The 14,134-nt window shown below is 41.5% G+C and overlaps 1 protein-coding gene across 4 annotated transcripts in view; it reads right to left on the bottom strand.

Moving 5' to 3' along the window:
- Positions 1-1,688: 1,688 nt before the first annotated feature.
- Positions 1,689-14,134, bottom strand: part of COMMD9 (COMM domain containing 9) — a 14,829-nt gene continuing 2,383 nt past the window's right edge. Inside the window, exons 2-8 of one of the 4 annotated variants that reach the window (XM_011940723.1) lie at positions 8,508-8,633; positions 5,954-6,093; positions 4,589-4,623; positions 3,710-3,813; positions 2,366-2,498; positions 2,079-2,143; positions 1,689-1,951 (exon numbers count right to left, since the gene is read on the bottom strand). In XM_011940723.1, coding sequence (XP_011796113.1) covers positions 2,106-2,143; positions 2,366-2,498; positions 3,710-3,813; positions 4,589-4,623; positions 5,954-6,093; positions 8,508-8,633 — 576 coding nt within the window. In that variant the 3' untranslated portion in view covers positions 1,689-1,951; positions 2,079-2,105. Of the gene's footprint in view, positions 2,499-3,709; positions 3,814-4,588; positions 4,624-5,953; positions 6,094-8,507; positions 8,634-14,134 lie in introns of all 4 variants that reach the window. The other 3 variants (XR_001001615.1, XM_011940725.1, XM_011940726.1) reach the window with 3 other exon arrangements.

A 14,134-nucleotide genomic window follows, 5' to 3' on the forward strand; every position in this document is an offset into this window, starting at 1 on the left:
GATGCTGACCCCTGTTGGTGGGTGGGTGGGTGGGATGTGTTGGGCAGCCAGCACAGCCACCAGTGAGATTGATCACTGTCCTTTTGTGGATGGAGTTTGGACATCCAAACCTTGCCACTCCCTGAGGAAGGGACAGTTTGTATACAGCTGCTTCATCACACAAAGTACTACTGGGAAACCAGACAAGCAGTGAACGAGCCAACTTCCTCTGAGATCAACAGATACAGCCAGGAGGCCCTTCTGAGATAGGGCCAGGCCAACCAGAAATACTGTATCTACAAACAATCCATCATCACTACAGAGGAAAACAAATGCCTTAAATGAACACATGAGGTGAAGGGTAGCAAACATGTATTGACTTTTCCAATTATTTATCAAATGCCCTCTGTGTCACTTACCCAGATGGCTCTATTCGGACAGATCTGGCTAAAGGAAATGTCCAACTGCCCAGACACCTCTACTGGGCTTCTTGCTTCAAGTGTTTCTTATGGATGCCCATGGGAGGCCAAGAGAAAGGTATATGAGATCTCTCTCTGCAGGTCATGGGGAATGGAAGGAAAGGAGAGGGGTAAATTTGTGACAAGGGTGAGCTCAACTGGAGGGTACAACCAGGGGCTCTCAACTTGGAAGTAGTGGGCTGACTTCTGGGGTCTGTAATCTCTTGTCATTGCATGCAAAAAACTGAATGTTCACTTCCTACAGCAGATAAAGAAGAGCTTGAAATTTTTTTCCCTTGGCCTTCCTAGTATCCCACTGGGTAGGCAGAGGTAAGATCTCTCATCTGTACTTCAGTTTCAACATTTTCCAAATGGCGCTAGTCACAGAATTCCATGTTCCTTGCAAAGTCCTGTGTTGTAGACAGGCTAAAGAAATAGGGGTCTACCTCTTAATGACCAGCAGATGACTCAACCTCAATGAGCTGGTTTCCTGGTCAATAAAGGGAGGATAAGAGTATTAATTCTCACACCAACTCTGTTATAGTAGATGAGACAATAAAGGCACCAAGCTTTCTACTCTCATCCATTAATAATCAAAGCCTTTCCTATTAGTTGTAACAGTACTAAGTGTTTTTAGGTGCATTATATCATTTAATTTTCACAAAAGTCCTATCAAGTACGTACTACTATTATACTCATTTAATTTAGGAAAAAAGTACAAAGTGGGTGAAAATTGAAATTTAGAGGTCAAGCACCTTACCACTGAGAAGCAGAGCTGGCTTCTGACCTTGGCTGCCTGACTCCTGAGAACATATTCTTAATCTGAGGATTTACCTCCTCCATTCACTCAGTACACAAACTAGCAGAGAAGCTGCCAAAGCAAAGCACTCGAACAGCAGGCTGCAAGCTGTTGCCATGGGGATGATGTGGAGAGGGAAGGGAGATCTTCACACATGGAGTCCCTGTGAAGCGTGAGGCACGTGACAGAGATGATCTCATTTGGTTAAACTCGAAGGAGTGCCTTCATCATAGCTCTTGTAACAAGCACATACTGACGATTAGCCTTGCTTCCTTTTGTTCTACCTAACAGGTGAAAACACAGAAGGTGGTTGAGATTCATTTGCCTGATTTCATGTCACACCATGGGTCAAGGGCTTAGCTGGGAATTAGGAAGTGAGGATCATCTTCAAAAACTAGAGAAAGTACTGGCCAAAGGCCATAACTTGGGGACAAAAGAAGCTACAAAAATCATGAAAGTTTAGAACTGTTGCTTATTTCCAATTATTCCCACTTCTTCACCTAGAAGTGGCTGCATCAGATGAAGGAGGGCCCTGGTTTCATGAAGAAGGGAATTAGTACCCATTTCAGACTTCCTGCACTGAAGAGGGGTTCCAGCGTGGTGCAGGGAGCTCAGGGAACACTCTCGATGGACCATGCTCTGTGGGCTCTGCCTGGCTTCCCTGACAGAGGAGCGGGAACTGCTGGCATTTCTCACCTGATTCCCTTCATGTGTTCTGGGATTGGAAATGAACTAATTAGAGCTAATGTTGGAAATAAACGTACTGGATAAGCTGCATGATTTGGGCCTGAATTTCCCAAACAGCTATGCAGAGGCAACTGACGATGCAAATGTTCCCTCACCCTGCCATGGGGGTAGTTAAGTTGCACTCAGGAACTTTTCAAAGATGGGGGCTTCTGCTCTCCAGCTTCAGAAAGAGAAAGAAGATGAGTGAGGAGAACAGCGGGGGATCTGGCTGCTTCTTCCCAATCCAACTGTCACTTCTGGATGGCAGTAGCCCCCTGCTATCCCCACCATCCTGCCTGTTGTCAGCTGCAGCTGCAAGGGCAACCTGCATGTGGGGAGACATTTATCGCTCATGAGCAGCTGGGTCATGGCAGTGGCCCTGGCAGCTGGCTGGATCATTTACTGGCCACTGCAGAGAGTTGGTCTCGGATGCGGCCCAGGCCATCTAACATGGTGTCCAGTGTTTCTTTGCTCAGCTCCACGGTGACAGCCGAGATGGAGGGTTTGTCTCCACATAGGCTGGGATCTTCCTGGATCTGAAAAGAGAACATAGCCCAGAAAGTCAAAGCTGCCTCTTTTCCTGTCTCCCTGTAAGTAAGCCCTGAACCTGCGAGGCTGAGCTCAGTTCTGCTGAATCTTTGAAGAGAGGCTCTTTCCTAAGCACTAGAGAGTACCAGCCCTTGGGTCATTTAGCAGTAAGGGAGAGGGCAGGAGATGCCTCAGAGGCCTGGGTCAGTCTCCATTTGCAACAATGCCTGGGGTACGTATCAAAGAAGGCCAAGCCAAGGCTCACTCACCTCTCTGATATCCTAACTCTCAGCATTCAAGTAAGAAAACATTATGTGTGTTTACATTGTATTTAAGGAGCAGGCTCTGTTGGATAATTAAGACAATCCTGCATTGGGATGCAGGAACAATCTTACAACCTTTAGTTTAAAAAAATAAAAGAAGTTAGGCTTCACTAATATTTAAAACTTAATTGCTAGAGGCTCCTTTACTTCTTCATTTTCTTACAAGTGTTAAATTTCTGGGTGTCTGGTTATGTAGACCAGAAATTCTTTTTTTTTTTAAGATGGAGTCTTACCCTTTCACCAGGTGGGAGTGCAGTGGTGTGATCTCGGCTCACTGCAATCTCCACCTCCAGGTTCAAGCGATTCTCCTCCCTCAGCCTCCTGAGTAGCTGGGACTATAGGCACCCGCCACCACGCCTGGCTAATTTTTGTATTTTTGGTAGAGAGGGGGTTTCACCATGTTGGCCAGGATGGTCTTGATCTCTTGACCTCATGATCCGCCCACCTCGGCCTCCCAAAGTGCTAGGATTACAGCCGTGAGCCACTGCGCCCGGCCACTCGTAGAAACTCTGGAGCAGCCACGTTACAAATAATGACAGCCTAATCACTGGATAAGAAGTTGGCTAGAGTACACTGCAATGATCAGGCAGGCTATTCAAAATCTGGAAGCACACCACTATTGTTAAAGCTAAACTGCTAAGAGTGTATATAGGGTTACCTTTAGGTATCAGCAAATTATTTTAAAAATGTGTTTTGCATTTGTTTTGTTGTTTTAATATGTCCATAAGATGTTAATACAGTAGTATACATACACGTTGTAACTAAACAAAGGAGGATAAAGGAGATGGTAATTTGTAAAAACATATGGGTTAGAGATCCCAGACCTTGGAGACTGGTGGTTTAGATGGCCACAGGCGTGCTGCCTCTTCTTTCTAATGGCATGATAGTGAATGTACCTTCATCTGGAGCAGGCAGGTGGGGACGGCCATGCGGCTGATGCTGTCTGAGGAGGTTTTGATATCCACTCTCCAGTCCAGATCGACCAGGCGTGGCAGAGAGACTGTGGAAGGAACAGCTCAACTTAATGCTCTGTTGGTCTATGTAGCAAGTCTCTGAGAGAGACAGACAGACAAAGCCCAAGACCCACAGGAAGTCATGTGCCTTACCCATTGCTCTGTGCTGCCTGAACTTAGTACTAATTCACAGTGGCAGCATATCCAGGCTTCTTCCTGAACATCCAGCCCTTCAGATGTTAGGGCAGAATGAGAAGTGACGTAAGGCAGAGAAGAAATCATGGCCTGAGGCTTAGGAAATGTGTAGTTTCAGCAATAGTGGTAAGAGCTCTTGTTGTGGAGATAAATGGACTTGACTTGAATATAGGTGCTACCACTTATCTAACCTCTGAGCTTCTGTTTGCTCATCAGCCTAGCTCACAGGGCTGTTGGGAGGACTCAGTGACTTAATGCAGACAAACTGCTCCAGCACTGTGGCTGGCTCAGAGTTAGTGTCATGACCATGTATTAAACATGGACTTTTATTCAGTCAAACTATTTTTTATCACGGTTGATTTTTTTCACAATTGAAATATTATTTTAAGTACTTCACTTTCTGCTTTGGATATTTCTGTTTTTTAACAACATGCCTATATAATAATGTTTATAATCAGAAAAAAAAAGTAGAATTAGGAAAAAAAAAAACCCCACCATACACAGAGTATGGGCTGAGACTAGAATGGTTCACTTTGGTTTCTGTTGAAATCTCTGATCACCTGAGAGACTGAGAGCTGAGGCTGGGGAGGTAAGTAAGAAGGGCAGGGCAGATTTCTTAGTACTCACTCTGATTTGCCTGGGCTTCGGTTCTCCAAGCAGATCTGTTTAAGAGGGAAAGATGAGGAAAAAGTAATGGAAAGGGGATGAGACTGACTCTTGTGATAGGAAGGGGACCTTGGTCCTTCCTGTGATCTTCAGACCTGTCATCACCCGCTAACAGGAAAGGACCACAGAAACCCCTCCCCCGAAGAAAGTCTTTTGTTTATTTGTTTTACAAAGCTCAGTGATGTTAAGGCCGTAAGTGTTGTCAGTTTTCATAGTTTAGGACAAAAAAGAAGAAAATACAACGTATTGTAATCTTATTGCGCTATTGTTCTCAAAGACAAAACAGAAAAAAAGGTCAACTTATCTTCTCTTTATTGAGCACCTACTGCATACACAAATATTGCATCTTCTGCAAAAACACATCCAAAGAGACCTGACTAATGCTACAACAAACATAATAAAATGTGATCGTGTATGAGAGAGTTCTTAATATACAATACAACCCTTGGTAAATAGGCATTATCAGTTATTGCTATTAGAGAGGTCTGTTCAAGCTTTCTGCTAACCAACAGTTAATCAATTCTGCTTAAAATGTACGTGTTTCAAAGGAACTTCCCAGGCAAGAAAATATACAGATACTTAACAAAAGAAAAAAAAAAAAGATCAATAACCATATGAAAAAGATAACTGACATCACTAGTGTCAAAGACGGGAACACTGAAATTGTCACTTATGGAACTGGGAAAAATGTAAGAAAAAAATCCCCTCAGTGAAGATGTAGGGAGAGGGGCACACTTGTACCTTACTACTGTGGAAAACTACTGCAATCTTTCCAATGGCCAACTTGAACATTTAAGGCCAAACCCCCAAAATGTCCATTACCTTTAACCCGGTAAAAAAATAAGCACACGAGCAAAGTTTTCATTGTAAATTGTTCACCGAAATGAAAAAGTGCCAATAGCCTCAGTGTCCAACACTACAAAATTTTAAAATTAAATTATACACCATTTCTTCCTATAATAGGATATGTTAACCATTACAATGATATTGAAGGTAAATACTGACCTGAAATGTCACTATCGTTAATACTGTTAACAGAAAATAAGCAAGTTACAAAATAGCATGATCCATTTGGTAAAAACAAAAACAAAACATTAACCTCTCATAGAGGTGTAAAGAGAAAAAATAAACATGTCTTAAAAAGCTTTCCATTAAGAAAAGACTACGCTAACCTCTGGTTGGTGGAATTATAGGTGTCTTATTTTCTTTTTGCTTATCTGGGCTTCCTAATTTTTTAACAATGAGCATATTACTACTTCTAGCATGAGAATAAAAATAATAAGAAATATACAAGTTAGAAGGGACTTTCAAGAAATGAGCACTTACACATGTTCTAGGATGATCTTTGTCAGCAGGTTTTTGAGGTTTTGGTGGAAATTTTCTGGAAAGAGAGCCAGAATCGCCTCGGCAGAGGACAGGTCACGGAATGCCACCAGCCGAGTGAGGCGGTGCAGAGCCTGGAGCAGCTGCAAGATAGATGGAACCATCCTGTAGCTGCAACAGAAGCAGCAGGCAGGGGGCACAAGGCAGGACCAGGGGTAGGGCTCTACATTTCTAAGGCTGCACACTGTCACGGTCATTCAACTGAGTCACGAGTCCAGAGGCCTCTGTGGCACATGTTCATGCCCACATGCCTTGGCCTGCCTCGGAGTTCACCTGTTGCTTTAGAAGACAGAGGCAGCTGCCTGACCTAGGAAGCTGTCAGCTTGCCAGAAACTCTCCACTTGTGGGCAAAGAGTTAATATAGCCCTTTTCCTTCTGCATGAGAATCTGACCTTCAGTTAACTTTCTGGTGCTGTTTCCCTGGTAACCTGAGAGCAGTGCAAAGTCAGCTGTGTTACTAAGCAACCCTGCATTGGTCCAAGCCTCTGGACTGAGAGGACTGCATAAATACCTAGGGTGCCTGTAGCTCTGGACTTGCCTATGTGTGGCTACAGGCTCCTTTCGAGAACCTGAAGCTGGGCTTACTGAACCATGACACGAGATACTGGCTCCTGTGGAGTGAGGGCCTGGAATCCAGGGTGGTAGGATTCATGTCCTTTCCTCTCAACTGTCGCCTAGGAGGGCAAAGAGAACAAGCAGCTCCTCGCCGGCTGTGTGGGTTCCTTCTGGGAAGAGGCGTGTCTGCCCGTCCTGCTAAAATGCTGTGTTCCCATCCTAGGTCCTTCTAAGTGAATCTGTAACTACGAAGTGTAAGAGTGGTTTATGGTGGTCTTGTGAATACAGTAATACTTAGCTAACCTAAAAAAGCTCTCTGGAGGTAACTGTTTCTCTGCTTTGGGGCTTTCTCTGATATCACTGCAGATTACCTGACACAACCTGGAAGTGAAGGGAAGTTAACCTTCCACCAATAAGAGTGGGTGTTCATGGATAAATGGCCAAGCCTCTCTGTCCTCCTGGGGAACAATTCTGAGAGGTGTTCTACTTGGTTTCTTACAGGATCCCAAGTTTTCCATAGCAGTAACCGCTCTTAACATCCCCTTTTATTGACTTGCCTTCCCTGTTTGATTTTCCCCACTGCTTTGTGTTTTCTAGAATCATCTCCTAAATAACCTACTTTGGGGGGAACCCAAAATAAGTCTCCAAATCACTTCCATAATCTTGCTTTTTCCTTTTACTTTTCTACAGCTCATTTCAATAAACAAGGTCCAGAATTAAAACAAAAACCAAAAACCATACGCCAGGTGCAGTGGCTCATGCCTATAATCCTAGCACTTTGGGAGGCTGAGGTGGGTGGATTGCTTGAGCTCAGGAGTTCGAGATCAGCCTGGGCAATATGGCAAAACCCTGTCTCTACAAAAAATACAAAAATTAGCCAGGCATGGTGGCATATGCCTGCAGTCCTAGCTACTTGTGGGGCTGAGATGGGGGGACTGCTTGAGCCTGGGGGATCGAGGCTACAGTAAGCCATGTTCATGCCACTGCCCTCGGCTTGGGGAACAAAAGGAGACCCTGTCTCAAAAATAAAAATAAAAAAATCCAAAAACATAGGCCCATTTAGATGAAGAAACTGCTGTTTTAAAAACATATTTGCCAGCCGGGCACGGTGGCTCATACCTGTAATCCCAGCACTTTGGAAGGCCGAGGCGGGTGGATCACGAGGTCAGGAGATCGAGACCATCCTGGCTAACACGGTGAAACCCCATCTCTACTAAAATACAAAAAAATTAGCCGGGCGTGGTGGTGGGTGCCTGTAGACCCAGCTTTTTGGGAGGTTGAGGCAGGAGAATGGCGTGAACCCGAGAGGCGGAGCTTGCAATGAGCCGAGATTGCGGAACTGCACTCCAGCCTGGGCGGCAAGCGGCACTCCATCTCAAAAAAATAAAAAAATAAAACATATTTGCCTTGACAAGATAAGGCTGTCGCTGCTACATAATAACTTACTACAAGTTAGCTTAATCTCCCTCTTGGCCACCTGCTGAGATCAGGGGAGCTGAGGAGAAGGGGACCTTCTGTGGGACAGAGGGCTAAGGAGGGAGTGAGATACACAAAGCACCCCTCAGGAAGCCTGATGGAATCTAGCCATGCATACTCCTGAATCTTACGCAGGCCTCAAGCTTCTGTTCAAAGATCCCTGAAAAGTCTGCCCTAAGCTATCCAGCTAACAATTTATCAGCATCAGCACGTTACAGGTTGGAAAAGAAAATTACAGAAAGGTTACCTTTTATTCCACATTGTCTAGGTAATAGGTCTGAAAGAAAACAGTCAGGAGCTCTGATTCTGGGTATAGTTCTCCCAGTCAAGTCCCATTTATCAAAGTTTGCTATAGTGTCAACAGATGTTTCAAGGGATTTTCCTTGGACATGGCAATGACTGGGAAGTCAAGAAAGAGACTAATTAAGAGGGCCAGTGGCCAAAAGTCATTTCTGACCACACTTACTTCCTCTGCCTCCTCCTGGGTCACAGACAAGCTGGAACACGTAATATCCAAGAGTTTTTTCGAGCCAAGGGCTGAACTGGAAAAGCTCTCTTGACACAGCTGTCTGACAACATCTTTTGAGGAGGCCTATGAATTAAATCACAGATGGGAAAAAAAAAAAACAAAACTCAGACTCCGATAACAAATGTTTTGAGTAATAATGTCTTAGTCATACATGATGCCTTTAAGACTTAAAATTTAAAGATACATAAGACTTTGGATTCTAGGAAGATCAAACAGATGTACTTTTCCCTAATCTTTCTGCTAAGTACAACCAAACACTCTGGACACGATACAGAAAACATACATAAGACCCTGGGAGAGGGAGAGAAGGAGGCAGATCTGCTAGGGACCGCATAATACAAGGAATGACACAATGGTGAGTTCCCTGGATTTTTTTTTTTGCTTCATATATCCCAGACTTTCAGCTGAAGAAGAGGGCAATGTGGAAATGACAATGGATGCAGAGGGGAAAAAACGCCACAATACATACCTGTTCTATCTAGCTAAAGGACCAATAAAGGGGCAGCCTCCCAAGACAGAACACTTCTATATGATAACTGCTACACTCCAGTCAAATATCATAGAAAAACTGCAGCCCCACCCACCTCTGTGTCAACAAAGGCTGAGTGGGAGGCCTAGACCTGAGTGAGAAGACCTGTGAGGCTATAATGAGGTACGCCAACACTCCTGCTGGGGAGGTGTCAGAGAAGGTCAAGTAGGAAGCTGGGACCTTTATCCCCACCAGCTGGTAACAAGCCTCATCATTCTGTGATACCGGTGGAGACCACGTGGAGTCAGAAATTCCACCCCTACCCAGTGGTAACAAGGAACCTCTGCTTTCAGGTATCAACAGAAGCTGAGTGGGGAATCTCGACTTCAACTTTCAACTGCTAGTAATGAGTTAGCACCCCCTTCCCCTGCCTAAGCAGTGCCACAGAAAGCCAGCTAAAACATAAAATTTAAATAAAATCCATTCTCAGAACATAATATGAAAATGTCCAGGTTTTCACTGAAAATCATTCATCAAACCAAGAACTAGAAAGATTTCAAACTGAATGAAAAAAAGGTAATTAACAGATGTCAACACCAAGATGACAGACGTTAAAATTAGCTAATAAAGAATTTTAAGTAGCCAGGATAAATATGCTTCAACAAATAATTATGAACTTGCTTGAAACAATTTTTAAAATCGCCTCAGCCAAGAAATAGAAGAGATAAAGAACAACAAAAAGGAAATTTTAGAACTGAAAAATAAAATAACCAAAATAAAAAGCTCAATAGATGGGTTCAGCACCAAAATGGAAAGAATAGGGGAAAGAATCAGTGAACCAGAAGCCAGAGCAGTAGAAATTACCCAATTAGAAAAGCAGAGAAAAGAGACAAAATTATGATCAGAGCCTCAGGGACATGTGGGACCCTAACGAAAAACCTAACATTCATATCACTGGAGTCCTGGAAGGAGATGATAAAAGATGGCAAGACTGAAAGAATATTCAAAGAAATAATAGCTGAAAACTTCCCAAGTTTACTTAGAGACATACTCCTATATATTTCAAGAACCTGAGTGAGCCCTAAACAGGATAAATCCAAAGAAATTCATACCAGGATATATAATTGAACTTCGAAAATGAAAGACAAAGAAAAAAAATCTTTAACGCAGAGAAAAATGACACCTTACCAATTAAAAAAACAATTAGAATGAAAGCAGATTTCGTATCAGAAACCATGGAAGCAAGAAAGAAGTGACAATATTTTTCAGGTGCTGAAACGGAAAAAATACTGTCAACCTGGAATCCTATACCCGGCAAAAATATCCTTCAGGAATGAAGAGGAAATTGAGACATTCTCAGATGAAGAAAAACTGACAATATCTGTCACAAGATCTGCTGCAAAAGAACAGTTAAAACAAATTCTCTAAACAGTAAGGAAGCAATGAAACAAGAAACCGTGGAACACCAGTGTACTAGCCAGAGCTCTCCAGAGAGACAAAAACAAAAGGATATGTGAGAGGGGATTTATTAGGGGGAAATGGGTCACATGATCACAGAGACAAAGCCCCACAATAGGCCATCTGCAAGCCAGAGGAAGCTGGCAGCTTGGCTCAGTCAAAGTCTGGGAACCTCAGAACCAGGGAAGCTGATGGTATGGCCCCCAGTTTGAGGCCAAAAGACTGAGAGCCACTGGGAGGCCACCGGTGCAAGTCCCAGAGTCCAAAAAATGAAGAACCCAGAGTCTGATGCCCAAGGGTAAGAGGAGAAAAGGCATCTTGCTTTAGAGGAAGGGAGAGAACAGAGAGAAAGGGAATCCCCCATCTTCCACCTGTTTGGCCCAGTTGGGTCCCCAGCCAATGGGATGATACCTGCCCACATTGAGGGCAGGTCTTCCTCTCTCAGTCCACTGACTCACACATCAGTTTCCTCTGGCAACACCCTCACAGACACCTCAGAAACAATGCTTCAACAAACATCTAGGCATCCCTCCATCAAGTCGACACCTAAAATAAACCATCACAATCAGAAAGACAGAACAGGGTAAACAAAAACATGGAATTCAAAAGAAGTGAAGTAATGAAGAGTGTATTCTATGTGACCACAATGGAATCAAACTAGAAAGCAATAGCAGAAAAGTAATAGGAAAATATCTGAACACTTATAAACTTAAACTTCTAAATAATTCATATGTCAAAGGGGAAGTCGCAGGGATATTTTAAAAATTACATTAAGTGAAAAGGAAAACACACCATGTCAACATTTGTGAGACACAGCCTAGCAAGTAGTGACAGGAAGTTTTATAGTATTAAATGCATATATTAGAAAAGAGGAAAAGTCTCAAATCAATAATCTAAGCTCCCACCTCAAGAACCTATAAAAAGGAAAGCATAATAAACCTGAAGGAAGCAGTGGAAGTAACAATGATAAGAGCAGAAACCAATGAAATTGAAAGTAGAGAAATCAGTGAAACGAACAGCTGGTTCTTTGACAATGTCAATAAAAATCGACAAACCTTAGGGTGTGGCTATTCATGAGGAATATTTGTGGTGGTGGAAATGTTTTGTATTTTGACTGTCAATGTCAATACTTTTGACATTAGGTATTGACATCCCATTTATCCTTTGCAGGATTAGGTATTGACATCCCATTTATCCCCTATGCAGAACTATACATAATAGTAATAAAAATCGACAAGACCGACAAAGTTAAGAGGGGAGACACAAATTATCAGCATCAGGAATGAAATAGAGGATATTACCACAGATCCTGCAGACATCAAAAGGATAAGGGGAACTTAATGAACAATTCTATAAACATAAATTTGATAGTTTAAATAAAATGGGCCAATTCCTCAAATAACACAAACTACTTCCACTCCCCTAATACAAAATTGATCACTTGAATTGATCATTTGAATTAATATGTCTACTAAGAAAATTAAATTCACAATTTTAAGGCTCCTAAAAAAATCTCTAGGCCCAGAGAGTTTGGAGAATTCTAACTAACATTTAAGAAAAGAATGAACTGATTCTACACAATCTCCTCTAGAAAAACAGAAGACGATGGAGTACTTTCTAAATGATTTTATATAGCTACAAAGCTAGTGTTACCCTGATACCAAAACTGCACAAAATTGTACAGAAAAATAAGAAAACTACAGACCAATATCCCTCATAAAAATAGATGCGAAAATTCTTAGCAAAATATTGGCAAATAGAGATCAGTTATATATATATAATATTTTATTAGCAAATAGACATATAATTATATATTTACATATTGTATACAATTATATATTTTATATATTATATATAATTATACACTATGACCAGGTGGGATTTATTCCACAGATGCAAGGCTGCTTCAATATTTGCAAATCTATGTAATCCACCGCATTAACAAAGAAAATCACATGATATAAATCAATGCAGAGAAAGCATCTGATAAAATTAAATATCCATTCTTGATAAAAACCCTCAGAAAAATAGGAATAGAAGAGAACTTCCTTATCTTGATAAACAGTATCTACAAAAACACCTACAGTGAACAATATACTTAACGGTCAAAGACTGAATGCATTGACCCCAAAGCTGAGAACAAGGCAAGATATCTGCTTTCTCCACTCTGAATCAACACAGTGCTGAAAATTCCAGCCACTAAAATAAGGCAAGAAAAGCAAATAAAATGTGTGCAGATCAGAAAGGAAGAAATAAAACTGTCTCTATTTGTAAATAACATGATTTTCTATGTAGAACATCCCAAGAAATATATCAAAAACTCCTAGAAACAGTGAGTTTAGCAAGTTTGCATGTAGAAGATAAATATACATAAATCAGTTGTATTTCTATATATTAGCAATAAACATGTGGACACTAAAATTAAAAATACGGGCTGGGTGTCGTGGCTCACATCTATAATCCCAGCAGTTTGGGAGGCCAAGGCTGGTGGATCCCTTGTGGCCAGCAGTTCGAGACCAGCCTGGCCAACGTGGTGAAACTGTCTCTACTAAAAATACAAAAAGAAAAAAAAAAGAAAAAAAAATCAGCCTGGAGTGGTGGCAGGCACCTGTAGTCCTAGCTACTTGGTAGACTGAGGCATGAGAATCACTTGAACACAGGAGGCGGAGGTTGCAGTGAGCTGAGATCGTGCCACTGAACTGTAGCCTGGGCCACAGAGCAAGACTCTCTCAAAACAAACAAACAAACAAAACAAAAATAATACATGCAAAGTAGCCACAGTTATGGGTCATATGCAGGCACCTGTAGTCCTAGCTACTTGGTAGACTGAGGCATGAGAATCACTTGAACACAGGAGGCGGAGGTTGCAGTGAGCTGAGATCGTGCCACTGAACTGTAGCCTGGGCCACAGAGCAAGACTCTCTCAAAACAAACAAACAAACAAAACAAAAAAAAACAAAAAACAAACAAAAAAAACCATTTGCAATTGCTCAACAAATGAAATACAGGATGTGTATGCTGAAAACTACACAATACAACACTGTCGTACAATCATTACATGGAATACCACTCAGCAATAAAAAGGAAAGAACTACTGATACACACAACATGGATGAAAATTAGGCTGAGTGAAAAAAGTCAATCGCAGAAGGTTACTTACTGTATTATTCCATTTATATAGCATTCTTAAAATGACAAAATTAGAGAAATGAATAATGCCAAAGGTTAAGGAGGGTGTGGCTATTCATGAGGAATATTTGTGGTGGTGGAAATGTTTTGTATTTTGACTGTCAATGTCAATACTTTTGACATTAGATATTGACATCCCATTTATCCTTTGCAGGATTAGGTATTGACATCCCATTTATCCCCTATGCAGAACTATACATAATAGTAAGTATACTATATATGTATACTATATACTATGTATATTATATAGTATGTATACTATATATTATATACATACTATACATAATAGTATGTATAATATATTATATATAGTTCTGCAGAATCCTGCAGAACTGGGGGAAATTGAGTAAAGGATAAATGGGATCTCTCTATATTATTTCTTACAACTACATATGGATTTATAATTATCTCACAATAAAAAGTCGAAGTATTTTTTTTTTTTTTTTTT

This window comes from Colobus angolensis, unplaced genomic scaffold (genome assembly GCF_000951035.1).
Source record: "Colobus angolensis palliatus isolate OR3802 unplaced genomic scaffold, Cang.pa_1.0 Scaffold192, whole genome shotgun sequence".
Taxonomy (NCBI): Eukaryota; Metazoa; Chordata; class Mammalia; order Primates; family Cercopithecidae; genus Colobus; species Colobus angolensis.